This window comes from Urocitellus parryii, chromosome 1 (genome assembly GCF_045843805.1).
Source record: "Urocitellus parryii isolate mUroPar1 chromosome 1, mUroPar1.hap1, whole genome shotgun sequence".
Classification (NCBI taxonomy): Eukaryota; Metazoa; Chordata; class Mammalia; order Rodentia; family Sciuridae; genus Urocitellus; species Urocitellus parryii.
The window spans coordinates 38,800,880-38,825,503 of record NC_135531.1 but is presented as its reverse complement, the minus strand read 5'-3'; the positions used below and the strand labels follow the sequence as shown (position 1 = coordinate 38,825,503).

General features: G+C 39.2%; 1 protein-coding gene and 1 pseudogene across 2 annotated transcripts in view; one reads left to right on the top strand and one right to left on the bottom strand.

Annotated features, from left to right (window-relative positions):
• Positions 1 to 22,131, bottom strand: part of LOC113180811 (serine/threonine-protein kinase LATS2 pseudogene) — a 41,031-nt pseudogene extending 18,900 nt beyond the window's left edge.
• A 142-nt stretch (positions 22,132 to 22,273) lies between these two features.
• Emb (embigin) overlaps positions 22,274 to 24,624 on the top strand; it is a 55,615-nt gene continuing 53,264 nt past the window's right edge. For both annotated transcript variants that reach the window (XM_026385969.2, XM_077800226.1), the window contains exon 1: positions 22,274 to 22,483. In XM_026385969.2, the coding sequence (XP_026241754.1) occupies positions 22,363 to 22,483 (121 nt within the window). In that variant the 5' untranslated portion in view covers positions 22,274 to 22,362. The remainder of the gene's footprint in view (positions 22,484 to 24,624) is intronic.

Below are 24,624 nucleotides of genomic sequence, written 5' to 3'. Positions count from 1 at the left end.
TGGATGAACAAGAAGTGGCTAACATTTTAAAGTCCTTGGTAAGATATTTATATTCCAAAGGTTTAAGAATAAATCCTATGAAGATTCAAAGGCTCATCATTTTAGTTTCAGATTTAGGTCTCTAGTGGTTTGGGGCCTGATAGAATATCCTTCTGAAATAAAGGCAGAATTGATACAATGTTTATTTTCCATTGTGCAAAAGTAAACACAAGATCTGGTAGTTTTCTTCAGATTTTGAAGCAGCATTTTCCATAGCTGAGAATACTTCTCTGAACCACACCAAGTGACAAGAAAAGTGTCTGCAGCAGATCCAGTTTGAGGCACAGACTGCCATGCTTCTTGGGCATACACCTCAGTTGATCCTGTGAAAAGTTGAGGTATTGCATGAAAAGATTATGTATCAGTCAAGAAAATCTGCTTTTGGGTGTTCTGGAACTCTTAAAGGTGGGTAATAAATGACCATGAGACCCAATAGTTTGTCAGATAAACATAGTCTAAAGTTGGGCAGAACTAATGGCAATTAAGATGGTAGTGAGGTATCCAGGATGGAGCATGAGGAAAGACAGAGGCATAAGCAAGTTGAATGAGAAGGTAGATAAGCCCTCATGGCATCCACCACTTTTGTTCCAGTGCTTCTTCCATCTCTCACTATGGGTACGTTACGGATCCAAATGACTAGCTGATGGAGGGGCAACAATTCTGAGCTTGCTTTATGCATTGAAGCCACACCGAGGCCCATCCACTGAAAGTAGACTTTGAAAGGTAGTTGTGAGGAGAAATAAATTCCAATGAGCAGAGCTTCAGGAGGTCTACTTTGAAGGGAAAAAAGTAACTCAGGGTTATAATAGGCATAGACTCTTGGATGGTGGAAAATGGCTTGGTCAATTAGTCTGAGAAACAGAATGGAAAAGCTGAAAATATGACAAAAGGGAGGTCTGGGTACAATGCCTGTGGATGCATATTTGGGAATCGTGAAGTCTTTGTATTTCATGTGAATGCTCACTCAGCAAGTTGACATGGGATAGGCTCAGTGTTGAGACAGTGGTCACCTAAAATGAGTAAACATGGTAGTACCAGAGATGGAAGCTAGAAGCAATGTCAACTGCGTGAATTCTTATTTGCCAAGAGTTTCCTTGGTCTGAAATAAAAAGGTGCCACAAATTAGATGGCTTCAACAAGAGAAATGTCTCACAGTTCTAGAGGCTAGGAAACCCAAGTTATGGTATTGAGAAGGTAGGTTCTTTCTGAGGGGTATGAAGGAGTATCTTTTCCATGTTTCACTATCAGTTACTGATTTTCTTAGTTATCCCTTAGTTTGTAGATGGCATTCACCCTGTGTCTTCATGTTGTCTTCTATCTGTGCATTTCTTTTTTTTTTATTGTTGGTTGTTCAAAACATTACATAGTTCTTGATATATCATATTTCACATTTTGATTCAAGTGGGTTATGAACTCCCATTTTACCCCGTATACAGCTTGCAGAATCACATCAGTTACACTTCCATTGATTTACATATTGATATACACATGTCTGTTGTATTCTGCTGCCTTTCCTATCCTCTACTATCCCCCCTCCCCTCCCCTCCCCTCCCCTCCCCTCTTCTCTCTCTACCCCCACTACTGTAATTCATTCCTCCCCCTTGTATTATTTTTCCTTTTCCCCTCACTTCCTCTTGTATGTAATTTTGTATAACCCTGAGGGTCTCCTTCATTTCCATGCAATTTCCCTTCTCTCTCCCTTTCCCTCCCACCTCTCCTCCTTGTTTAATGTTGGTCTTCTTCTCCTGCTCTTCTTCCCTAGTCTGTTCTTAGTTACTCTCCTTATATCAAAGAAGACATTTGGCACTTGTTTTTTAGGGCTTGGCTAGCTTCGCTTAGCATAATCTGCTCTAATGCCATCCATTTCCCTGCAAATTCCATGATTTTGTCATTTTTTTAGTGCTGAGTAATACTCCATTGTGTATAAATGCCACATTTTTTTTTATCCATTCGTCTATTGAAGGGCATCTAGGTTGGTTCCACAGTCTTGCTATTGTGAATTGTGCTGCTATGAACATCGATGTAGCAGTGTCCCTGTAGCATGCTCTTTTTAGGTCTTTAGGGAATAGACCGAGAAGGGGAATAGCTGGGTCAAATGGTGGTTCCATTCCCAGCTTTCCAAGAAATCTCCATACTGCTTTCCAAATTGGCTGCACCAATTTGCAGTCCCACCAACAATGTACAAGTGTACCCTTTTCCCCACATCCTCGCCAGCACTTATTGTTGTTTGACTTCTTAATGGCTGCCAATCTTACTGGAGTGAGATGGTATCTTAGGGTGGTTTTGATTTGCATTTCTCTGACTGCTAGAGATGGTGAGCATTTTTTCATGTACTTATTGATTGATTGTATGTCCTCCTCTGAGAAGTGTCTGTTCAGGTCCTTGGCCCATTTGTTGATTGGGTTATTTGTTATCTTATTGTCTAATTTTCTGAGTTCTTTATATACTCTGGATATTAGGACTCTATCTGAAGTGTGAGGAGTAAAGATTTGTTCCCATGATGTAGGCTCCCTATTTACCTCTCTTATTGTTTCTTTTGCTGAGAAAAAACTTTTTAGTTTGAGTAAGTCCCATTTGTTGATTCTAGATGTTAACTCTTGTGCTATGGGTGTCCTATTGAGGAATTTGGAGCCCGACCCCACAGCATGTAGGTCTTAGCCAACTTTTTCTTCTATCAGATGCCGTGTCTCTGATTTGATATCAAGCTCCTTGATCCATTTTGAGTTAACTTTTGTGCATGGCGAGAGAAAGGGATTCAGTTTCATTTTGTTGCATATGGATTTCCAGTTTTCCCAACACAATTTGTTGAAGATGCTATCCTTCCTCCATTGCATGCTTTTAGCCCCTTTATCAAATAGAAGAAAGTTGTAGTTTTGTGGGTTGGTTTCTGTGTCCTCTATTCTGTACCATTGGTCCACCCGCCTGTTTTGGTACCAGTACCATGCTGTTTTTGTTACTATTGCTCTGTAGTATAGTTTGAAATCTGGAATCGCTATACCACCTGATTCACACTTCCTGCTTAGTATTGTTTTTGCTATTCTGGGTCCTTTATTCTTCCATATGAATTTCATGATTGCTTTCTCTATTTCTACAAGAAATGCCGTTGGGATTTTGATTGGCATTGCATTAAACCTATAGAGAACTTTTGGTAATATCGCCATTTTGATGATGTTATTTCTGCCTATCCATGAACAGGGTATATTTTTCCATCTTCTTAGGTCTTCTTCAATTTCTCTCTTTAGGGTTCTTTAGTTTTCATTGTATAAGTCTTTCACCTCTTTTGTTAGGTTGATTCCCAAGTATTTTATTCTTTTTGAGGATATTGTGAACGGAGTGGTTGTCCTCGTTTCCATTTCAGAGGATTTGTCGCTGATATACAGGAATGCCTTTGATTTATGCGTGTTGATTTTATAACCTGCCACTTTGCTGAATTCATTTATTAGCTCTAATAGTTTCTTTGTAGACCCTTTTGGGTCTGCTAGGTATAGAATCATGTCATCTGCAAATAGTGATAATTTAAGTTCTTCTTTTCCTATTTTTATGCCTTTAATTTCTTTCGTCTGTCTAATTGCTCTGGCCAGTGTTTCGAGAACTATGTTGAATAGAAGTGGTGAGAGAGGACATCCCTGTCTTGTTCCAGATTTTAGAGGGAATGCCTTCAATTTTTCTCCATTCAGAATGATGCTAGCCTGAGGCTTAGCATAAATTGCTTTTACAATGTTGAGGTATGTTCCTGTTATCCCTAGTTTTTCGAGAGTTTTGAACATAAAAGGAGGCTGTACTTTGTCGAATGCTTTTTCCGCATCTATCGAGATGATCATATGGTTCTTATTTTTAAATCTATTGATGTGGTGAATAACATTTATTGATTTCCGTATATTGAACCAGCCTTGCATACCAGGGATGAATCCTACTTGATCATGGTGCACAATTTTTTGGATATGTTTTTGTATCCGATTGGCCAGAATTTTATTGAGGATTTTTGCATCTAGGTTCATTAGAGATATTGGTCTGTAGTTTTCTTTCTTTGAAGTGTCTTTGTCTGGTTTAGGCATCAGGGTGATGTTGGCCTCATAGAATGAATTTGGAAGTTCTCCCTCTTTTTCTATTTCCTGAAATAGCTTGAAAAGTATTGGTATTAGTTCCTCTTTAAAGGTTTTGTAAAACTCTGCTGTATCCCCATCCGGTCCTGGGCTTTTCTTAGATGGTAATCTTTTGATGGTTTCTTCTATTTCCTCAATTGATATTGGTCTGTTTAGGTTGTCTATATCCTCCTGACTCAATCTGGGCAGATTATATGACTTAAGAAATTTATCGATGCCTTCACTATCTTCTATTTTATTGGTGCCGCAGTCTGGCTGGGCACAATTCAGGAGCCACTTGTCAAAAGAAACTAACTTTATTTTTAGAACTACAAACGCCAAGCAAAACAGCTCCTCAGAAAAAGAAACCCTCAGAGCCCAACTGCCACCACCGGCTTCCACAAGCCTCTCACCCACATCAACCTCCCACAATCCTCCTGCTCTTGAGGCCGATTGGCTGGGTTGCATGGGCGGAGCCAAAGAAGTCCCCCAATGAGCAGTTCCATAGTCTGAAGGGCAGGGAAACAGCCCAAATGAACATCACCGCAGAGGAGCCAATCAGCTAGATGTTGCTGGGGCCACTGTGAGCCAATCATCAGCCGGCAGCTGGAAGTTTGCTGGGGCCCCTTTGGCTGTGGCTCTCAACAATTGGAGTATAAGGATTCAAAATAATTTCTGATTATCTTCTGTATTTCTGAAGTGTCTGTTGTGATCTTGCCTTTTTCATCCCATATGCTAGTAATTTGAGTTCTCTCTCTTCTTCTCTTCGCTAGCATGGCTAAGGGTCTGTTAATTTTATTTATTTTTTCAAAGAACCAACTTTTAGTTTTGTCAATTTTTTCAATTGTTTCTTTTGTTTCAATTTCATTAATTTCAGCTCTGATTTTAATTATATCTTGCCTTCTACTTCTTTTGCTGTTGTTTTGCTCTTCTTTTTCTAGGATTTTGAGATGAAGTATGAGATCATTTATTTGTTGGTTTTTTCTTTTTTTAAGGAATGAACTCCAAGCAATGAATTTTCCTCTTAGAACTGCTTTCAATGTGTCCCATAGATTCCGATATGTTGTGTCTGTGTTTTCATTTAACTCTAGGAATTTTTTAATTTCCTCCTTGATGTCTTCTAAAACCCATTGATCATTCAGTAACCTATTGTTCATTCTCCAAGTGATGCATGATTTTTCCTTCCTTCTCTTATCATTGATTTTCAGTTTCATTCCATTATAATCAGATAAGATGCATGGTATTATCTCTACTCCTTTATATTGTCTAAGAGTTGCCCTGTGACATAATATATGATCTATTTTTTGAGAAGGATCCATGTGCTGCTGAGAAAAAAGTGTAGCTGCTTGATGTTGGGTGGTATATTCTATATATGTCAATTAAGTCTAGGTTGTTAATTGTGTTATTGAGTTCTATAGTTTCCTTATTCAACTTTTGTTTGGAAGATCTGTCCAGTGGTGAGAGAGGTGTGTTGAAGTCTCCCATGATTATTGTATGGTGGTCTATTAGACTCTTGAACTTGAGAAGAGTTTGCTTGATGAACACAGCTGCACCATTATTTGGGGCATATATATTTATGGTTGTTATGTCTTGTTGGTGTATGGTTCCCTTGAGCAGTATGAAGTATCCTTCTTTATCCCTTTTGATTAGCTTTGGCTTGAAATCTATTTTATTAGATATGAGTATGGACACTCCTGCTTGTTTCCGCAGTCCATATGAGTGATATGATTTTTCCCAGCCTTTCACCTTCAGTCTATGAATATCTTTTCCTATCAGATGCGTCTCCTGTAGGCAGCATATTGTTGGGTCTTGTTTTGTAATCCATTCTACTAGCCTGTGTCTCTTAATTGGTGAGTTTAAGCCATTAACATTTAGGGTTATTATTGAGATATGGTTTGTTCTTCTATCCATATGTGTTTATTGATGTTACTAAACCTGATTTGTTATCCTCTTTGACTACTTTCCCCCCTTTACTGTCCTACCTCCCATTGTTGGTTTTCACTGTTATTTTCCATTTCCTCTTCCTGTAATGTTTTGCCAAGGATTTTTTGAAGAGATGGTTTTCTAGCTGCGAATTCTTTTAACTTTTGTTTATCGTGGAAGGTTTTAATTTCATCTTCTATCCTGAAGCTTAATTTCGCCGGATACACGGTTCTTAGTTGGAACCCATTTTCTTTCAGTGTTTGAAATATGTTATTCCAGGATCTTCTAGCTTTCAGAGTCTGTGTTGAGAGATCAGCTGTTATCCTGATTGGTTTACCCCTAAATGTAATCTGCTTTCTTCCTCGTGCAGCTTTTAAAATTCTCTCCTTATTCTGTATGTTGGACATCTTCATTATAATGTGTCTAGGTGTGGATCTCTTATGATTTTGCACATTCGGCGTCCTGTAGGCTTCTAGGATTTGGGATTCTGTCTCATTCTTCAAGTCTGGGAAGTTTTCTCGTATTATTTCACTGAATAGATTGTTTATTCCTTTGGTTTGGAGCTCTGTGCCTTCCTGTATCCCAATGATTCTTAAGTTTGGTCTTTTGATATTATCCCATATTTCTTGGATGTTCTGTTCATGGTTTCTTAGCAGACTTGCTGAGCTGTTCTTTTCAAGTTGAAATACTCTGTCTTCATTGTCTGATGTTCTATCTTCTAAGTGATCCACTCTGCTGGTAGTATTCTCAATTGAGTTTTTAAGTTGGTTTATTGCTTCCTGCATTTCTAGGATTTCTATTTGTTTGTTTTTTATTACCTCTATCTCCCTGTGAAATTGATCTTTGACTTCCTGGATTTGTTTATGTAGTTCCTTGTCAATGTGATCTTTCATTGTCTGATTTTGCTGTCTCATGTCTTCCTTGAGACTCCAGATCATCTGAAGCATGTATATCCTGACCTCTCTATCTGACATTCCATCTGTTGCAGCTATTACCTCTTCTAAAGTTGAGTTGACCTGCATTGCCTGTGGTCCTTTCTTTCCTTGTCTTTTCATACTGCTGGCGTTTCTTTCTGCTTGGTGAAACTGTTGTGTTTTTGAAATTTTCCCTCTATTTATTTATATTGCTCTTGTATAGTTGAAAAATCTCCCTTGCAGGGCAGGTAGTGGCTGTGATCCTCCTCCAATTGGTGTGATCCATCTACCATGCTGGCGGGCCCTAGGTCTGCTCTGCTGGCTGGTCGAAGGTCCGCCTACCCAGCAGGCGCAAGGGGCACCTCTGTCACACCGCAGGTTGCTGGGCCTAACCTCCTGATGGGTTGCAGGTCCACCTACCTTGCAGGTGCGGGGGGAGGGGGCGGCTCCGCCCCTCAGCAGGCCGCTGGACCTGTCCTGCTGGTGGGTCGCAGGTCCGCGTTCCCTGCAGGCGCGTGTGGCAGCTCTGTCACTCGGCAGGTTGCTGGGCCTGACCTATCTGTGCATTTCTATGTCCCTTCAAATGGTATTCATTTTTATAAAGACAATGGTTATGCTTGATGGCAAATCCATCTTATTCTAATATGACCTCATCCTAACTAATCTGCAGCAATCTTTTTTTTTAAATAAACACATATTCTGAGATATCAGGGGTTAGGATTTCAGCTTATAAGTTTTGGGGGAACTAAATTAAATCCACAACACCAAGGAAGATCAAACATTTCTGCTGATGCTGAATTTTCCAGCCATCAATACAGAAACCCATACTACTTTTTTTGATAAGCAAAATCATCAGAACCAGGGGAAAAGAGGAGAGAAGGGAAAGGCAAAATACTGGGAAACCATATTGAGCCAACCAACTTGACTGTATTGCATACTTCATTCCTTAGAAAGAGAAGTCATTCATTTCAATAGAAACAGACTTGTGTTCTTGGTCTGGTTTGTCTTTCTTGTTTACAGAACCTCAGACTGCACTTTTTCCCCATGGCTCACTAAGTTTTTGATCCCCTGGTACAGAATCCCACACAAATTGTGAAAGACTAAGGTATTCATTTGCAGCAACAAATTTGCAGGAGCGTGCACATTATCATGGGATCCACTGGTCATCTCCATCATGAGAGGAATAGAAATGCCTGTTGAAGTCATGATTGAAAGTGACAGTTTAGAAATGGTGCTTTGACAGATTAGAGGGTCATCTTGCCAGACACAGTATACACTCCAAATGAACAAATTCAGCTAATTTATATGGAACTAGGAACAAAGTAGTAGAAATTTGGAATTGGTATTTCCTATCCCTAGGACTCTGGGTTGTGTGGATTTATAGTTCCTACTTCCTGAAGAGGGAAGACTTCTATGAGAGGACACAGAAAGAGTTTCGTTAACTATAAGATACTGTTGCTGCCTGGACAATTTGCCCTCATCATGACAAAGAACCAGAAGGTGAGACATACAGTCACCATCTTGGCAAGATTGTCACATAAGTGATCCATTTATGGTAAATGGAGTGAGAGGTCAGGAGGGCCTGCAAAGGACATGGTGACTTTCAGCTCAGTCCCTTCTGAGATGACGGTTTATGTTGTGCATTCAAGTAAGACACTAAAATCAGAATGCATGCTAGCTGATAAGGTCAGAGGCAATCAGATGGGAGGGAATGCAAGGGAGACCGTGAGTGTTAACCATGCTGCCAAGGTCAGCTGTGGTGTGGCAGTAGCTCTGGCTCCTCCCACTAACCTTCCTTTTCTGACACCTTCTATTTCACATAATTAACACCATAAAAGAAAAGTGCATTTTAATTAAATATGTTGTGTTACGCAGTAGCCAAACTATGGAACTGTAGTGTAGGTGACCATCAATGGAAGAATGGATAAAGACAATGTTATATATATGTTCACAATGGAGTTTTATTCAGCCACAAAGAAGAATGAAATTATGCCATTTGCAGGAAAAATGGATAAAACTTGGTTGAGTGAGATAAGCCAAACTCAGAAGGTCAAGTGTTGTATGTTCTCTTACATGTGGAAGCTTGAGAAGATAAAGGAAAAGAAAGGTGGAGAAGATGAAAGAGAGAAAGAGAGGAGGGAAAGAGGAAATACTGGGGAATGATACTGACCAAATTATATTGTTATATCATACGCATGTATGAATATGGAAACAAATCTCACTCTTATGTATAATTAAAGTGCACCAATAAAATATGGGAAAAAAACAAAAAAGGCAAGAAATTGTATGGTATTCATTGGCTTTCCAAAGAAACTGAACATCATATCCAGTACTTGGCAAAAATTTTTTTGGATCCCCTAATGATAGCATTCATAAAAAATATCATCGTGCTCCAGCTCAGTTATCTGTCAACAGGGTCTCATTTTATATTTAACTTTGAAAATATATTTATAATCCTTTGAAAATATATTTACAATAATCTAGACTCATTCTTCTCACTTGTATAGCTTCTCTCTTGCACAGCTGGATTTTATTTGCTGCAAAAAAGAAAATTAGGGCGAGGGATGTAGCTCAGGAGTAGAGCATTTGCCTAGCATGTGCAAAGCCCTGGTTTCCACTTCCAGCACTGAAAGAAAAAGTTGTGTTATGAAACATATTCCTGATAGGACAAATTTTAGTTCTGACTAAATGCTGACGAGAATTGAAAACTTCCCTTAAATTCAATTGATGTGATGATTAAAAGAATTTTCCACAGTCCAGCTCCTAGCTCCAGATATTTGTAACCTGGTATCTCCTTTATTCCATAATTACTTCTGGTGCTAAGTGATACCAGAGTATTAGGACCAAGTCTTTGGCATTGCACCTTCAAGTTAGAATGTCCAGTCACAGTGCTGGGCACATCACACAATTGAAGGGGTGTGTGTGTGTGTGTGTGTGTGTGTGTGTGTGTGTGTTTGGAGGGTGGCTACCTGGGGATGAACTCAGGGGCACTCAACCACTGAGCCACATCCCCAACTCTTATTTTGTACTTTAATATTTAGAGACAGGGTCTCACTGAGTTGCTTAGTGTCTCGCCATTGCTGAGGCTGGCTTTGAACTCTCAATCCTCCTGCTTCAGCCTCCTGAGCCTCTGGGATTACAGGCGTGTGCCACCTCGCCTAGTAATTGTGTGTTTCTTAAAACCATTTCTGTACTGGATTAGTTAGCAATAACTAGCCAATACACAGAAGTGGCTAAAGAACAAAACTATATTATAATAAGTCCTTACTAAATGTATCCTTAGCTCATCTCCTTTTATTATGCCATCTGGTGTGGCAAAGTTTGATGAAAGAGAATAGCAAGCAGGACTAATTGATAGTGTTAGATAATTTCAGTTAAAATAGCTTATTTTAGCAAAATTTACAAAGGCACATGACAAATGAATATATTGCTAGCTCTTCTAAGATTTTACAATGCATCTGTACAAGTCAGAAACTCTACTTCCCCTTCTTTTGAAACTCATATTCCTCTGAGGTAGAAAGGGGATGTTTGCTTGGAAATGTATGAAAGGTGTAGTGCATCAGGGGAGTATCTGCTTTTGTTTCTAAGACTGAAAAAAAAGAAAAAAGATTGCATATTGATAGTGTGGAGTACTGAGGTGTATATTTCATATAGCCAAGACTTCTTGTCATATTTTGAATACTTTCCTACACTTGGGGAAGTTTGCACATTAAGGATCCTGATTTCCTACACTGAGGTCAGAACTCAGAAACACCCTAGTGAGACTGCTTTAGAGGTGAGAAAAGATTGCTCCCATTTTCTTGTGTAGGTGGCAGCAAGAAGTACAGGAATAAGTACTTGCTCACAGGTAAGGTCAGAGATGGAGGGAGTAGTAGAGACAGAGGCCTCTGGCATTTCGTGTTCAGTGGAAGAACTACTGGTATCCATTTCAGGCCAATTTATTGTCTGTTTTTTGATGTCTCCATCTTTGTGTCTGTTTCTTCAACAATCTCAAGTAGTACCTTATCACCTTTAAGAGATTATAATTCTGGCTGAACTAGCCAGATGAGTTTTTGTTGTTTGCAACAAGATTTGCACATGGTATTTTAACATGCGAAAAGTTCTCACCCAAACTTACAATGGAGGGAAAACAAATTGAACTATAACTTCATGCCATTTTCCATATCTCAGATTGACAAAGTTACATTCTCATGAGAAAACAGTTCCTCTCGTTGTTGGCAAAAATGCAAACTATAACAATCTAGAAGGAAAATAATGTGGAAATATCTTTCAAAGTTTTAAACACAAATATCTTTTGACAAAGAAATATTTCTATGACAAAAAAAAGAAATATTTCTATGACTATATTCTATCTACACATTCCTATGAACCACTGAATAAATGTACAATGATTTCATTTTTGAATTATTTTTAAGTGGAGAGCATCAAAATCCATGTAATGTTGTCAGTTGGTAACTGTTAAGTACATGGTGGAACATTCACAGAGTGAAGTATTATTTATCTGTTTAAAGGGAAAAGCTCTCTATGGGAATCAGTAGACATATTATTAAAGTAGAAAAGCTATGAGTGGGCCAGTGAGCAAGAATGCCATCATCTGTAGGAAAGAAATAGGCAAATAGAAATGTTTGCATAGATTTAGAACATTTCTGGAGGAAGGCAGTAATTTATAATGTTCATCTCTGGTGAGAGAGGCTGGGTGGAGGAGATGGCTGCTTTTTGATGAATACAGCTTTGTAGCTTTTGAATTTATTTCATTCATCTGTGAAACAGATCACTATGTAAGGACAGATGTGTAGTGGATATTGTGGTGCATGGGTCATAAACATTGACCAGATTCTGGCTCAGCATTTTGGGAGCTAAATGGTAGAGATGAAACTGATGATTACAGCATCATGTGTTAAGAGGTGGATGTGTGAGTCAGCTTTCTGTCACTGTGACAAATACTGAAGATAAATCAACTTAGAGGGGGAAAAAAGTTTATTTAGGCTCATGGTTTTAATCCACAGTCACTTGGCCCTATTGCTTTTGGGTCGATGGTGGCATAGTACTTCTTCATGGCTGGGGTGCCTGGTGGTGGAACCTATTCATCTCATGGCAGCTGGAAAGCAAAGGGGAAAAACTAATTTCCTTTCCACTAGGCCCCACCTACTGAGGGTTCCACCCAGTAGTGCTAACAGGCTGGGAAACAAGCCTGTAGCACAAGAGTGTGATGGGGACATTCCAGATCCAAATGATAGTACAGGGATAAGGATGTACACAAGATACTGTGAAAGTTAAGAGAGGAAGCTCTTGAAGAGGGATAATCAGAGAAGCTTCTTGGGGAAAAAAGGCACACAGAAATTGAATTGAGAATTAGGCAGCATTGCTACAGGCAAAGCTCTCCTAAACATTCTAAGAGATGGGAGAGAAGGATGAGGGGGGAGAGAGAGAAAGAGAGAATTAGAGGGAAAGTCAATGAGGCATACAAGAACTGGCTTTGGAGTTTACAAGAGCTGACTTTGTGGGAACTTCAAGTATTTTGAACAAATATAGCTCGGATTAGGGGAAATATTGCAAGATAAGCTAAAGAATTATTTAAAGCCCAAATCATGGAAAACCTTATTGAATTTTATTCTTACAGTAAAAGCAATGGGCAGTCCTTAAACTTAGAAGGTAGAAGGAGACTTCTGTGTGGAAATTTTCAATAAAAATTTTTTAAAATAATATTTTTTAGCTGTCAATGGACCTTTATTTTATATGTGGCACTGAGAATTGAACCCAGTGCCTCACACATGTGAGTGGCAAGTGCTCTACCACTGAGATACAATCCCAGCCCTACAATAGGAATTTTAAAGCAGAAGGCAAGATTTTATATTTAAACCAAGACCAGCCAAAGAAAGTCCTGGAATCAACAGAAATGTATTCAGCTGTCAAATAACAAAAGAAATCCACACAGTGCTATGCTAATAATTATCATTATTTTATGTAAAGCCTGGAGTAGGCATCTGAGAGTTGTTATAGTAGCTCAGTGATGTCGCCAAGGCATCAGGATTCTTTTTGCTTTTTCCTCTATATTCTTGGAGAAGTTCTGGCTTGTCACTAAATGAATGCAAAGTTGTCACTGTCAATGGTGGCCTCATGGCTAAAATTCAGGGTTGAAAGAGGAGGTGAAGGGGTTGGGGAAAAGATCTTGTCTAGTTGAGGCTTTTTTGCTCCCTAGATGAGGAAACTCCTCTATGGATTTACTCTTATATCTCATTAGCTATGCTTCCCCTCTCCATGCACCACTGCTAAGGGGAATCAGATTATACTTCCTGGCATAGGAAAGTTTTAATTTATTGCTTGGGGTGTGTTAAATTTCCATCCCCAAGATTGAGACTTCTCCACATGTTGTGTGTATAATGTAGGATATTTTAACAGAGAGGAAATGATTGGAAGTTGGTCATAGGTCTCAATTTAGAAATGATACATTTACCAAGTGGTCTAGAACTTGTCATTAATTCTTGATAGAGTCAGAACTAACCAGAGAAGTCTTTCATTTCTTTCCATACCCATTACTGACCCTGTTAAAATATGGAACAATTTTAGTACAATCTAACTAGAACTACAATTGATGGGCAATTATGTATTAGTTTTCTGTTCCCTTGTAACAAATTATCAAAAATGTACTGGCTTAAAACCGGATAAATTTGTGATCTGACAAATTCCCAAATCCAGATACAGTTTTGAGGTTTTTCTGCTCAAGATCTCAGGAGGCCACAAATAAGGTATCAGCAGCGCTGTAATCTTGTTTGATCCTTTGGAACCTATTCGAAGTTCACTTGTTGGCAGAAGTCAATTCCTTGTGGTTTGAGGACTGAAGTTCAGCTCCTGAAGGTTGACCCTTTTCAGTCTACAGTGAGGTTGTTTATTCCTTCCAAATGAGCCCACAGGGATCATTCCCTTCATTTGACTAAACTGGAGTCTTACCAAATGTAACTTATTCAAGAGAATAACCTACCTCTTCACTTCCACAGACCTGCCCACACTCCAGGGGAGAGATTTATACAAGGTGTGTGTACCTGGGACAGTCATCATGGAGCACATCACAAGAATCTGCCTGGACTTCTATTTGTAGGTTTTTTTTTTTTTTGTATCTTTTCTACTAATGGTCACTACAAATTTTCATCTTTATTATAGTACTTTATATAATACTATCTGATACATGTTTTTCTCCAATAATTTTTTTTAAAGAATCAATTAATTTAATTAATAGTTAACTCTTAGTTCTATCATTTCATATCTTCCTAGGACTCTGACAGACACTTTTCATTTGATGACAACTTATATATTAAGAAGGGAAAAAATTTAAAAAAATTGTGGTATTATTTTGCAAAAATAACACAAATTTTAGTTAAAAAAGAAAAGAGGGTTTCCTCTACTAATTTTCTAGTAAGTAAAAACAGTGTACATCAATAATATTATTTATAGAATCATTTGCAGATACTAAAAAGAATTGTATCCTAGTTATGAAAGAAGTTATAATCACACAACAAGTTGAATAATGAGGAAATATGTAAATTGGAGTTCAAGCTAACAATAAAGCTCAAGCTATAAAGCTGCAAATTATTAATTGTCGAGTTAATCCTACAGACAGCATGCGTTTGGAAAAGAGGGTTTGAATTATTCGTTATGGCGACACAAACTATGCCAAAACGTAGTGGTTTAAGATAATGACAATTTTATCATATCTCACTATTGTGTGGGCCAGGAGTTTGGGCAGGGCTTAGCTGGGCACTTCTTCTGTTCCAGGGAGTATCAATGGGGTCATTGTGCACTGTTCAGCTGAGGGCTGGTCTTTTCTGAGGGCTCCAAAAAGGGTCCCTCATAAATCCATTAACTTCTTGCTCCTCGGCCTCTGCCTCACTGTATGGCATCTTATCATTTAGGACTATTAAAAAAGTAAAAATGGAGGCCACAGTTCATGTGTATGCTTAAGCCAATCACCCATCACCCTATAAAAAAGACTTAAGCTATCCTGATTTCTCTTGAAATGTGGGTTCTAACCGCAATAAAAACTTCAGTATTTCTTTTTTGTCAATATGATGAAATCAAACCCATTAGCTCCAGATGAATAAGCTTGTATAGCTCTACATGTGCTAAAAATAATGTAGTTACATAGTAGCCAATCATAACAGAGATCAATTACTTCCTCATTGATTTTATAAGCTATATGTCTCTTGTGATTCCAGCTTCTTAAGACTTGGTTTGAATGTTCCCAGTTCACAATCTTTTCTTGTATAAGCACTATTTCTTTTTTACTTTTTAAAACTGCATTTACTCACTTTTTTTGCTTCATTTACAAAAATTTTGTATGCACAATAAACTCTCATTTCCTTTTTACTTCATCTGGTTTTATTTTGAAGTTTATAGTGTCAGAAGTAAGATCTGAACAATATCTTTGAGGATCCCCAAGGCTGGGATGTATAGCCACATACCAATAATGACAGAGCCCAGTGCACTCACTGCTTTCTTGCTGACCGCAGAGTTCAAGGGTAAGTCTCTCTGTGTGAGCTCTCTCTCTGCACTTTGAGCTCTTTATCTTTGTTGTGCATACCTGTATTTTGTTGAAGCTTCTAGGTAAGACATCCTTTTGTCCATAAGAAGAAAATAGCTGGTATTACCTGGGTTTCTGGACAACAGTAGAATTACCAGTTTCCCTATATAGACATAGTCATTTTAGGGCATTTTAGGCAAAGATGGACTCCATCTGTTACATGACCCCTTCCCTATCTCCCTCTAAAATCCTTGTTTCCTACTTGTATATGGATCAGGGTGTTTGTGATCCCCAAAGAGATCAAACCAAATTTACAGAGGAATTTAAAAGTTTTCTGGGTGCTTACATTAGTTAGCTTCTCGTCACTATAACAAAAGGTCTGATATAAGCTACTTGTAAAGAAAAGGATGCTCCCTGTTTTGGAGGCTCAAAATTTAAGATCATCTAGGAGGAAAGGGTCACACCTCAAATCTGAGCAGATAGAAAGACACGACCAAGCTCAGACTTTTATAACAATCTACTTGTGAGAGGTCAAGAAGTTGCATATGAATTTCCTTACAAGAGCACACCCCCAATGACCTAACTTCCTTCCACCAGTCCCTGCCTCCTAAGGGTTCCACCATCTCTCAATAGTGCTACCCTGAAACCCAAGCCTTTAACGTATGAACCTTTGGGACACTAAATATCCAAACCAGAGCAGAGTCTTTGATTCATGTCTCCTGATTTGTACCAATTTGTCCCTATGATTGATACAAGAAATGCTTGAAAATGGCCAGAAAAAGCCTGTTGTGGTATTCTAACGAAGATGCCTTATTTTGTGTTTGTGTAGCACAGGGGATTGAACCCTGGACCTTGAGAATGCCAGACCAGTGAACTATCACTGAACTAGCTTCCAACTAGATATCTTGAGGATCCTGTCAACCATACCTTTAAAGAAGATAAGATGGGCTAGAAAAATGGGCCAACAATGGTTGAAGCTATTCCTGTTCTCTATGAGAACAAATTAGGCCATAACCCAACCTTGAGGAAAAAGAAAAAAAAAAAAAAAAAAAACGAACTAATCTTCTATGGACTACTGAATCTGCCTATAGGAAAATTTTAAACTATTTTCCTGCCTTAAAGGCCAAGATGAAGTGGCTTTATTTGTCCATTTTGTTAATGGACTGCAGATAGAAATAAGTGACTCACTAAAGAAGCATAAATTAGAATGGGAAGTAGCTCCCTTAACAGAATTGCAATATCTAGTAGGACATTTTGAAAGGAAATTAGAGCAGAATAGAAACCATCAGGCAAATAAACTAATGACCATTCAATTACAATAGTTGGAGGGACCTTGACTAACTTTTAAAAATGTGCTCCCAGTTTTGCTCCTATTGATAGAAATGCCTTGTCATAATGAACTTTCTTGGATCATGAAAATATCTGAGTGGTGAGAATTTCAAATCAAGTTCAAGGGTTCCCATATCAGAACTCATAAATATACCTTTGGCCCTTTCCCTGAGAATTGCTTCTTCTTGTTATGTGACATTGGTCCTGTAACTTCCTGGGTAGACATCTGTAATTGACATAGGAAACTAAATAAAATTCTCTTCTGTCGAAATGACCTTAGATTCATCAGACACTGAAACACTATGGGTTCTTTAAGCCCAAATTGACTGTCCTAAGGAAATATTTAATTCCATTTACATCTAGATATATACTTTTCTGAAATTCCTGGCACTCTGTGGGCTTCTTGTTCTACAGATGTGGGAAGGATTCGAAATATCAAACCCATTAAAATTCTGATTGACCCTTTTAAATTGCTTCTTAAATTATTTCAATACTTTCTGACATCTGAAGTAATATAGGGATTCATACGGATAAAAGAGGACTTAATAAGTCAGAGATTAATTATTACATATACTAATCCTTGTCACACTCCTATCTTCCTGCCAATAAACCCTGGGAAGAGGGACAGAGTTCTGTACGGGACCTGAAAATTATAAATAAAATTATAGTACCAAGAGTTCCAGTGGTACCAAATCAAACTGGTACCCACTGAATCCAAGTGGTTCATAGTAGTAGACTTGATTTACTTCTTTTTGTTTTAACATTCCTGGAGACAAAGACTACCTGCATTTGTTAGCTTTTACTTAAAAAATCAACAATGTACTTGGGTAATAATGCCGCAGGAAAAGCAGATGCTACTTCGCACTGTTCACAAGTTTTACACTGGGGCTAGGACACAGCAATTTCCCAGAAATTCTATCTGGACTCAATATGTAGGTGATTTACTTCTTTGTTCTTCATCAAACAAGGACTCAGAAATGGACTCAATGTATATAGTACAATAATTGGCTTATTGGTGCCTGAAGACTTGTCGAGATAAACTCTAATTCTCACAAGAAGTGGTGCATTATCTAGTTCATGACTTATTTGCAAAAAAAAAAAAAAAAAAAGACTTTCTGTTTTCAGAAAAAACAAATATTATACAAAATTATCCCAGGTCTGTGACTAAAAGGCAACTCAAAGGATTCCTTGGATTTGCAGTATATTGTAGATCCTGGGTCCATGATTTTTCTCTTTATTATCCTATCTACTCCATGAGATAAGCAAGAGTAACACTTAGGAACCTCTTCTTTGGGAAACAAACCATGAGAAGGTCCCCCTGGAACTTAAATGGGCATTGAGCAGTCCTCCCAATTATTCCAAATCCTTTTGTTGTATATGAATGAGACAATCAGGCTGTAGAAGTCCTTATTAGAAAATGCTGAGGGAAAAATGCATAGCTTCACAGTTTGAGAAGTTAAAGATCAGATACAGATACCTCACCAGATTATAAAGGCACAATCAATTGATCTTTTTAGTCTAATCTTGGCTTTGGCTTCACAGTCTTTCTCAAACCCTTGGTATTATCTCCCCATTAGTCACATTGATAAAATTCCTGTGCATTGTGTTCTCTTAAGAGTCGTAAATGATTGTCAGCATCCACTGACTCTTAAGATGAACTCTACCAGGCCCTGAACAACAAAAACGACATGAATTTGAATATATGGAAGAACCCTTTAAATTCTGCTTTGTGATCTTTAGATGATCATGAAAAGAAAAATGTGGTAATGAGAGAAATGCTTAAGACTGAGGTCAGCTGAATGACCAAAAGGGAGGGGAGACTGTCAAAGTATAATAAAAATGAAGGCCACAGTTTCGGTATACCCAAGAACAACAAACCAACCATCGCTTCATAACAGAAAATCAAGCTATCCTGATTTCTCTGAAATGCAAGCTCTCAACAAATAAACTTAAGCTTTCCTTCCTTGTCAGAAGGACATAGACAAAATAAGCTTATACAGCTGTACTTACTCTAAAACGAATTTAGGTTTTTAATAGCCAGTAACAATAGAGATCAATGTACTTCCTTATTTATGCTTTATAAATTGTACTGTAACCTTAAGAGCCAAACTCTTTTGGGTTTGAAGTCTCCCAGTTCACCAGCTGTTCTTCTGAACGCACAGGAAATTTTTACCTTTCTTTTTGACTTGATCTGATTTTATTGTGATAAGGCCTTCCCTATACTTTGGGCTTTTCACAGCATGACAATCTCAGGGTAGTAGTGCTTTTTACCTGGTGGCTGTCTTTAAGGTCAGGCTTACAAGGGAAACGAAGTGACATTTTTGGGGGGTCTGTACCTGGAAGCTTGCACACTGCTCACTTTAGCAATATTCAGAGGTCAGGGGTGTAACAGAGCTCATCCAGCTCAAGGAGAAGAAACTTAACACCCTCCTTCCCGCCCTCAACACACCAAATGAAGAGAATGTAAAAGCATTTGCAGCCATATTCAGTTCAGCAGGCAGGGAAAGGTCAATTGGAATAGAAAGATCAGAAAAATCTGTACAGGGAAATTAGTAGTAGATGAACTGTTTTTAAAGGATATAAAGCTTTGAAAAAGTGGAGTGGAGATGAGGCCAAAAAATAACATATATCTAAATATAAAACAGTAACAACAGGGAAGTCTTCCAAAATGCTCAGCCAAACAGGAGTTCTATTTCTTTCTCAGATTGTTTTGCTCCAACAACAAAATTCACAGTGGGAAATGGACTCAGCTTAGGCAAGTCACTTTTTCTCTTCATAAACAGAGTGATTCAACTGAAAAGATAATTTTTCTTTAAATGAGGTCATCTCATTTGCAGAAGGGGGAATTTGAGGTTAAAGATTTTATAAGACTAATTGGGAAAGGTCAGTCAGAGTTCAGTTTGTCCTGAAAATTGGCCAATTTAAAAAATTCTCCTAAGGTACAGGGAAATGTTTGCAGTTAGCATTGAAATAGGATGCAGGGCAGCAAGATGGGCATGATTCGGTAGCCATTGATCTGGTTATTTGGGTTTAGCAAGCCTAGCCAAGGTCTTGGTATGGTCACAGTATGTTTTAGTCCTTTAGGATATCATAAGGCTTTGTTCAGATAAGTTTAATCATTATAAGTATAAATTTCCTTATAAAAAAAGATGCTTTCCCTAGATTTGTAGTTCACAGATAAGCAGCTCTCCACATTCATTATTGTATATGTGTGTGTGCTTGTGCATACACAGGAGCCCCCTTAGTACACATAGAGTGGTTTTTTTTTGTTTGTTTTTTTTTTTTTTTTGTTTTTTTTTTTGTACTGAGGATTTTTACCACTGAACTACATCTCCAGCCCTTTTTATTTTTTTATTTTGTGACAGAGACTCACTAAGGTGCTTATGGCCTATCCGAGTTGTTCAGACTGGCCTTAAACTTGTGATTCCATGACTGCCCAGTCATGCAGTCTATTTTGAATAAAGTGCCTGGTACTTGGTAAATATTTAATATCACTGGTGAATTGTATCATTCTTATTCTCTCAATACTTATTTGAATAATCTATTATTTTCCAAAGTTTGACCTATATAATACTAAGCTGCAAACAGGAGTATTTTAGATATACACACTAATTAAAATTAAACATTGCTCTCCGGAGTAAGCATATCTTTCTTGTTTAGCAGTTCAACCTGACAATCTGTATCTAATGTTCTCTTTCATTTTTTGGTTCATGCTGATCTACAATAAGGAAAGGAAGAAGGAGCAAAACTCATGAGAGATACTTTTTTTTTTTTTTAAAGGATCAAACTTTTACTTTTTTTTTTTTTTAAAGAGAGAGAGACATAGAAAGAGAGAGAATTTTTTAATATTTATTTTTTAGTTTTTGGCAGACACAACATCTTTGTATGTGGTGCTGAGGATAGAACCCGGGCCGCACACATGCCAGGCAAGTGCGGTACCGCTTGAGTAGCCCCATGAGAGTTACTTTAAAAAATATATCTTTTGTAGATTAGGAATGGAACCATCACGGCATTCATGATACTACTCTTTGGTATTTCTCCAAAAGAATTAAAGTCAACATACTATAGAGATACTTGCATACCCATGTTTATAGCAGTCAAGTTATGGAACCAGCCTAAGTGTCTGTGAGTGGAGGAATGGATAAAGAAAACATGATATATATAAGCAATGGACTTATACTCAATTATAAAGAATGAAATTATGTCATTTGTAGGAAAATGATCTGGAGAGTATCTTGTTAACAGAAATAAGCCATATTTACAAAGCTAAGTGAAATAAGCCACGCTCAGAAAGTCAAGGATGGAGTGCTTTCTCTTATATGTGAAAGCTAGGGAGAGGGGAAAAAAAAATATAAGGGAGATCAGTAAAATAAAGGAAGAAGAAGGGGAGGGAAAGGGGGGATAATGGGAAATGGGAAATGAAATTGACCAAAAGGTATTCTGTATATATGCACGAAAATGACATAATTAATCTCACTATTATGTATAATTATAATGTACCTGTAAAAAATATCTTCTGTGTGGAGAAGTCCTGTAGTCTCAGCTATTCCAGAGGCTGAGGCCAAAGAATCGTTGGGGTTCAAGGGTTGGTTAACAGTGTAGGCAACAAAAGGAGATCCCGTTTTTTAAGAAGGAAAAAAAAAAGTTTTTTAGTTGTCTTATATTTGGTGGAAGCATAAAAAAATTTCCAGCTATTGGCCTTGATGGATAAGGGATAGCATTATGTTAAATGGTGTTCAGTGTATGAGTTTGACCAAGTTCAACGTCTTTGTGCATTTTACACAGCATGTCCTTTACGTAGTTGTTTCTTAGGCTCTTTTTGGCACCTCAAAAACTGTTAAGCTAAGCAAACAAAGGGAAAATAAAAAGATACACTATAGGGCCTTGAGGGCTCTGAAGTCTTATTCCGGAAAGACCCAGTTATGCCTTTAGAGACTGGAGGGAAGGGTGTGCATAACTGGTAGGAAGAGCTAAAGCAAATCCAGGGTGTAGGGCCGCTAGACAGCGCCTTCCACAAGCGGAAAAATAAATCCCCTTAATAAGATAGCTCGAAGATGTCTGAGGGAGCAAAAGTATTTTCTATTCTCTTGTCTGTCCCATCAAAGTAAATAAGCGAACCCTGCCTCTGATGCACGCAAAGAATAGTCTGCAGGGAGAGTTTCAACCTATCCCCGAAGTGATGTGCTCGCCATCACCTGCCCAGCATCTACAGCAAGCTCCCTCCCCAACCTAGTAGAGCTGAGAAGGCGGAGGCCTGAGAGGATGCGGAGCGGAGGTGGCACTGCACATCCGGGAGCGCCAGCAGGCGGCTGCGGGCTGCATAATTCATGGGGGGCTGGGCGCAGCACTGGGCCGGCCTCGGGTACGGAGAGAGAGTCTCGGGGGAGGAAGGCAGGGCGGCTGGGCCCCTCCCACTCAGCCTTTTCTCGCGTGTCCTGACCCCGGGACTGGCAGTGAGTCCCGAGCCATCAGCGACTGTGCGCCGGGTCCTGGGACACCGACGGCGGCGAGCAAAGGAAAAAGCAGCGTCCACGAGGACCAGGGCTAGCCCGCTGGCCCCATGCGAGCGCTCACGGGCCTGCGGGGGCCCCGGGCGCCCAGAGCGCCCTCGGCCTGGCCGCTCCTCCTGGTGTACCTAATAGCTGGGACGCCCTGGAGCTTGGCGGACGGCGATCCCCCAGGTGTGATGGGTGCAGGGGCCGGGATGGGGAGGGCTCGGGGCGCGCCTGGAAGGGGCGCGCAAAGCTCGAGTCCTCGCGGGCGGAGGGCCTCGCGGGCGCGCTGGGGCGGCGGTGGCGGGGAGCAGCGCGCGGATGCTGGCGAAGGCGGGCTGTGGAGCGGCGGCGGCGGCCTCCCATTGGCTGGGCGTGCGTTACCTAAGCTGAACCTGGGGACTGGAGAGGCTCGGGCTTCCCTGCTTGGTGGAGTGAATCTGGAACAAGTGGCGCCGGACAAGTCAGAATCGTCTGGGGTGTTGGTATTCGGGCAGGGTCGAGATTTTTATCTTTGGAAGAGGGCGATAGCATGTGTGGGTGGGTGCGAACACAAGTCGGTGACTTTGCTTCTGCTCATGTGGTGTGAGTTTTGAAATCCACATTCCCCAAGGCCAACTCCCTTTACTTGAATTGACAGTAAGACTCAGATATCACCTTTCCTCCTGACAGGTGTTGGCTTTGAGGATGTTTTGCAGAGCAAAGTGAAAAAAATGAAAAAAAAAAAAAAAACACAACCAACCAACCAAGAAAACAAAGCCCTCACAATCTACAGGATAATTTGTGTGTATACTTTAGTCTTTGAAAACAATACCCCCATCCTGCCCCCTGTGGTGGTTGTGTTGCTTAAGACAGCTTTGCCATTTCAGCTTCACCTGTTTATAGTTACTTTTTTTTTCTTCCATTTAACCTGGTTTCCTGTGCTAGTAAATATCTTAAGCATTAGCATGCAGCAAGGACAGAAGAATACACTGCCCCTTAAGTGGTAAAGATTGCCCACGAGGGACATGGTTCTGTGTGCTAAGTTCAACCTTTCACAGTAATTTATTTTTATGAAGCTATAGCCCGTAATTTTTTTTTTAAACATACCATGAAGAAGGAAAGATAATCCAAGACAATTCTTTGTTTTATACATGCCCTCCAAAAGGTCTAGTTGTTAACAACTTGGACAAAATCATTTGGGTTGCTTTAATTTTTAAGTTTCTTTGCCTCTTCTCTTTTCCATCAGACCACCTAAAAATAACTGTCCCGATTCTCCCCCCCCCCCCCATATCCCTAGTTTTTCTATCTCCCATTCACCCAACATTCATTTTCAGAATAGGGTGGTTTTCTGCCTGCCTACTTTCCCTCCACGCTCTTTCTCCCCTCCCCCTCCCACCTGTTTCCAGTTCTGGGGATGGAACCTTAGGCCTCAGTCATGCTGGGAAGAAGCTCTACCACTGAGCCATACCCTTCAGCTCCAGAACTTTGTAGTTTTTGAGAATCAATTAGTTCTTAAAGTATGGTTTCCTTGGCTCTATGACAGAATTACCAGTGCTTTAAAATTAATGATATCTGGTTCCTGCATGTAGAAATGGATTAATTTGGCCTGAGATTCGGACTATACATAAGTAGTTTTAAAACTCCTCTTGTGATTCTATGTAGTTTAAAACTACTGTTTTAAAATGATATGACCTAGAGGGTGAACTATTGATACTCTGTTGACAACAGGTTTAAGCAAATATCTGGAGCAGGTTCCAAAGGGAAGGAAGCTAGGAAACAAATGGAAGAAGAATAAATGAAGGTGGAAACAAAAGGGATGAATGGGGAGAGAAATATCTATGTATGTATGTAAGTCCTGTTATTTTATTTCCATGTAAAGCTAAAATTACAAAATCATATGACATATACAAGGCAAGAAATAAGCATCTAAATTTAAGCTAGCATTAAAAATGATCAGGCAACCAAAACTTGCTTTCTAGACTCTATATCGCTCTCCATGAGATTGTTTCTTTTTTGCTAAAGGGTACCGTAAAATTTACTGGATACTTTAAAAAAAAATATCTTTATTTTAGTTCTATGTGGTGCTGAGGATCGAACCCAGTGCCTTACTCATGCCAGTTGAGCACACTACCAGTTGAGCCACATCTTAAGCCCCTGGATATTTTTTTAATGTAGATGCTTTGAACTGCTTGGAGATAGGTGTTCTGTTAAACTAAGACTTTGCCGAGTGTTTTTTTTTTTTTTTTTTAAGGCAGGTGTCTCTGTGTTGCCTAATCTGTTCTCCAAATGGTGACCTCAAGTGATCTTTCCACTTCAGCCTTGGGAGTAGTTGGAACTACAGACAGGGG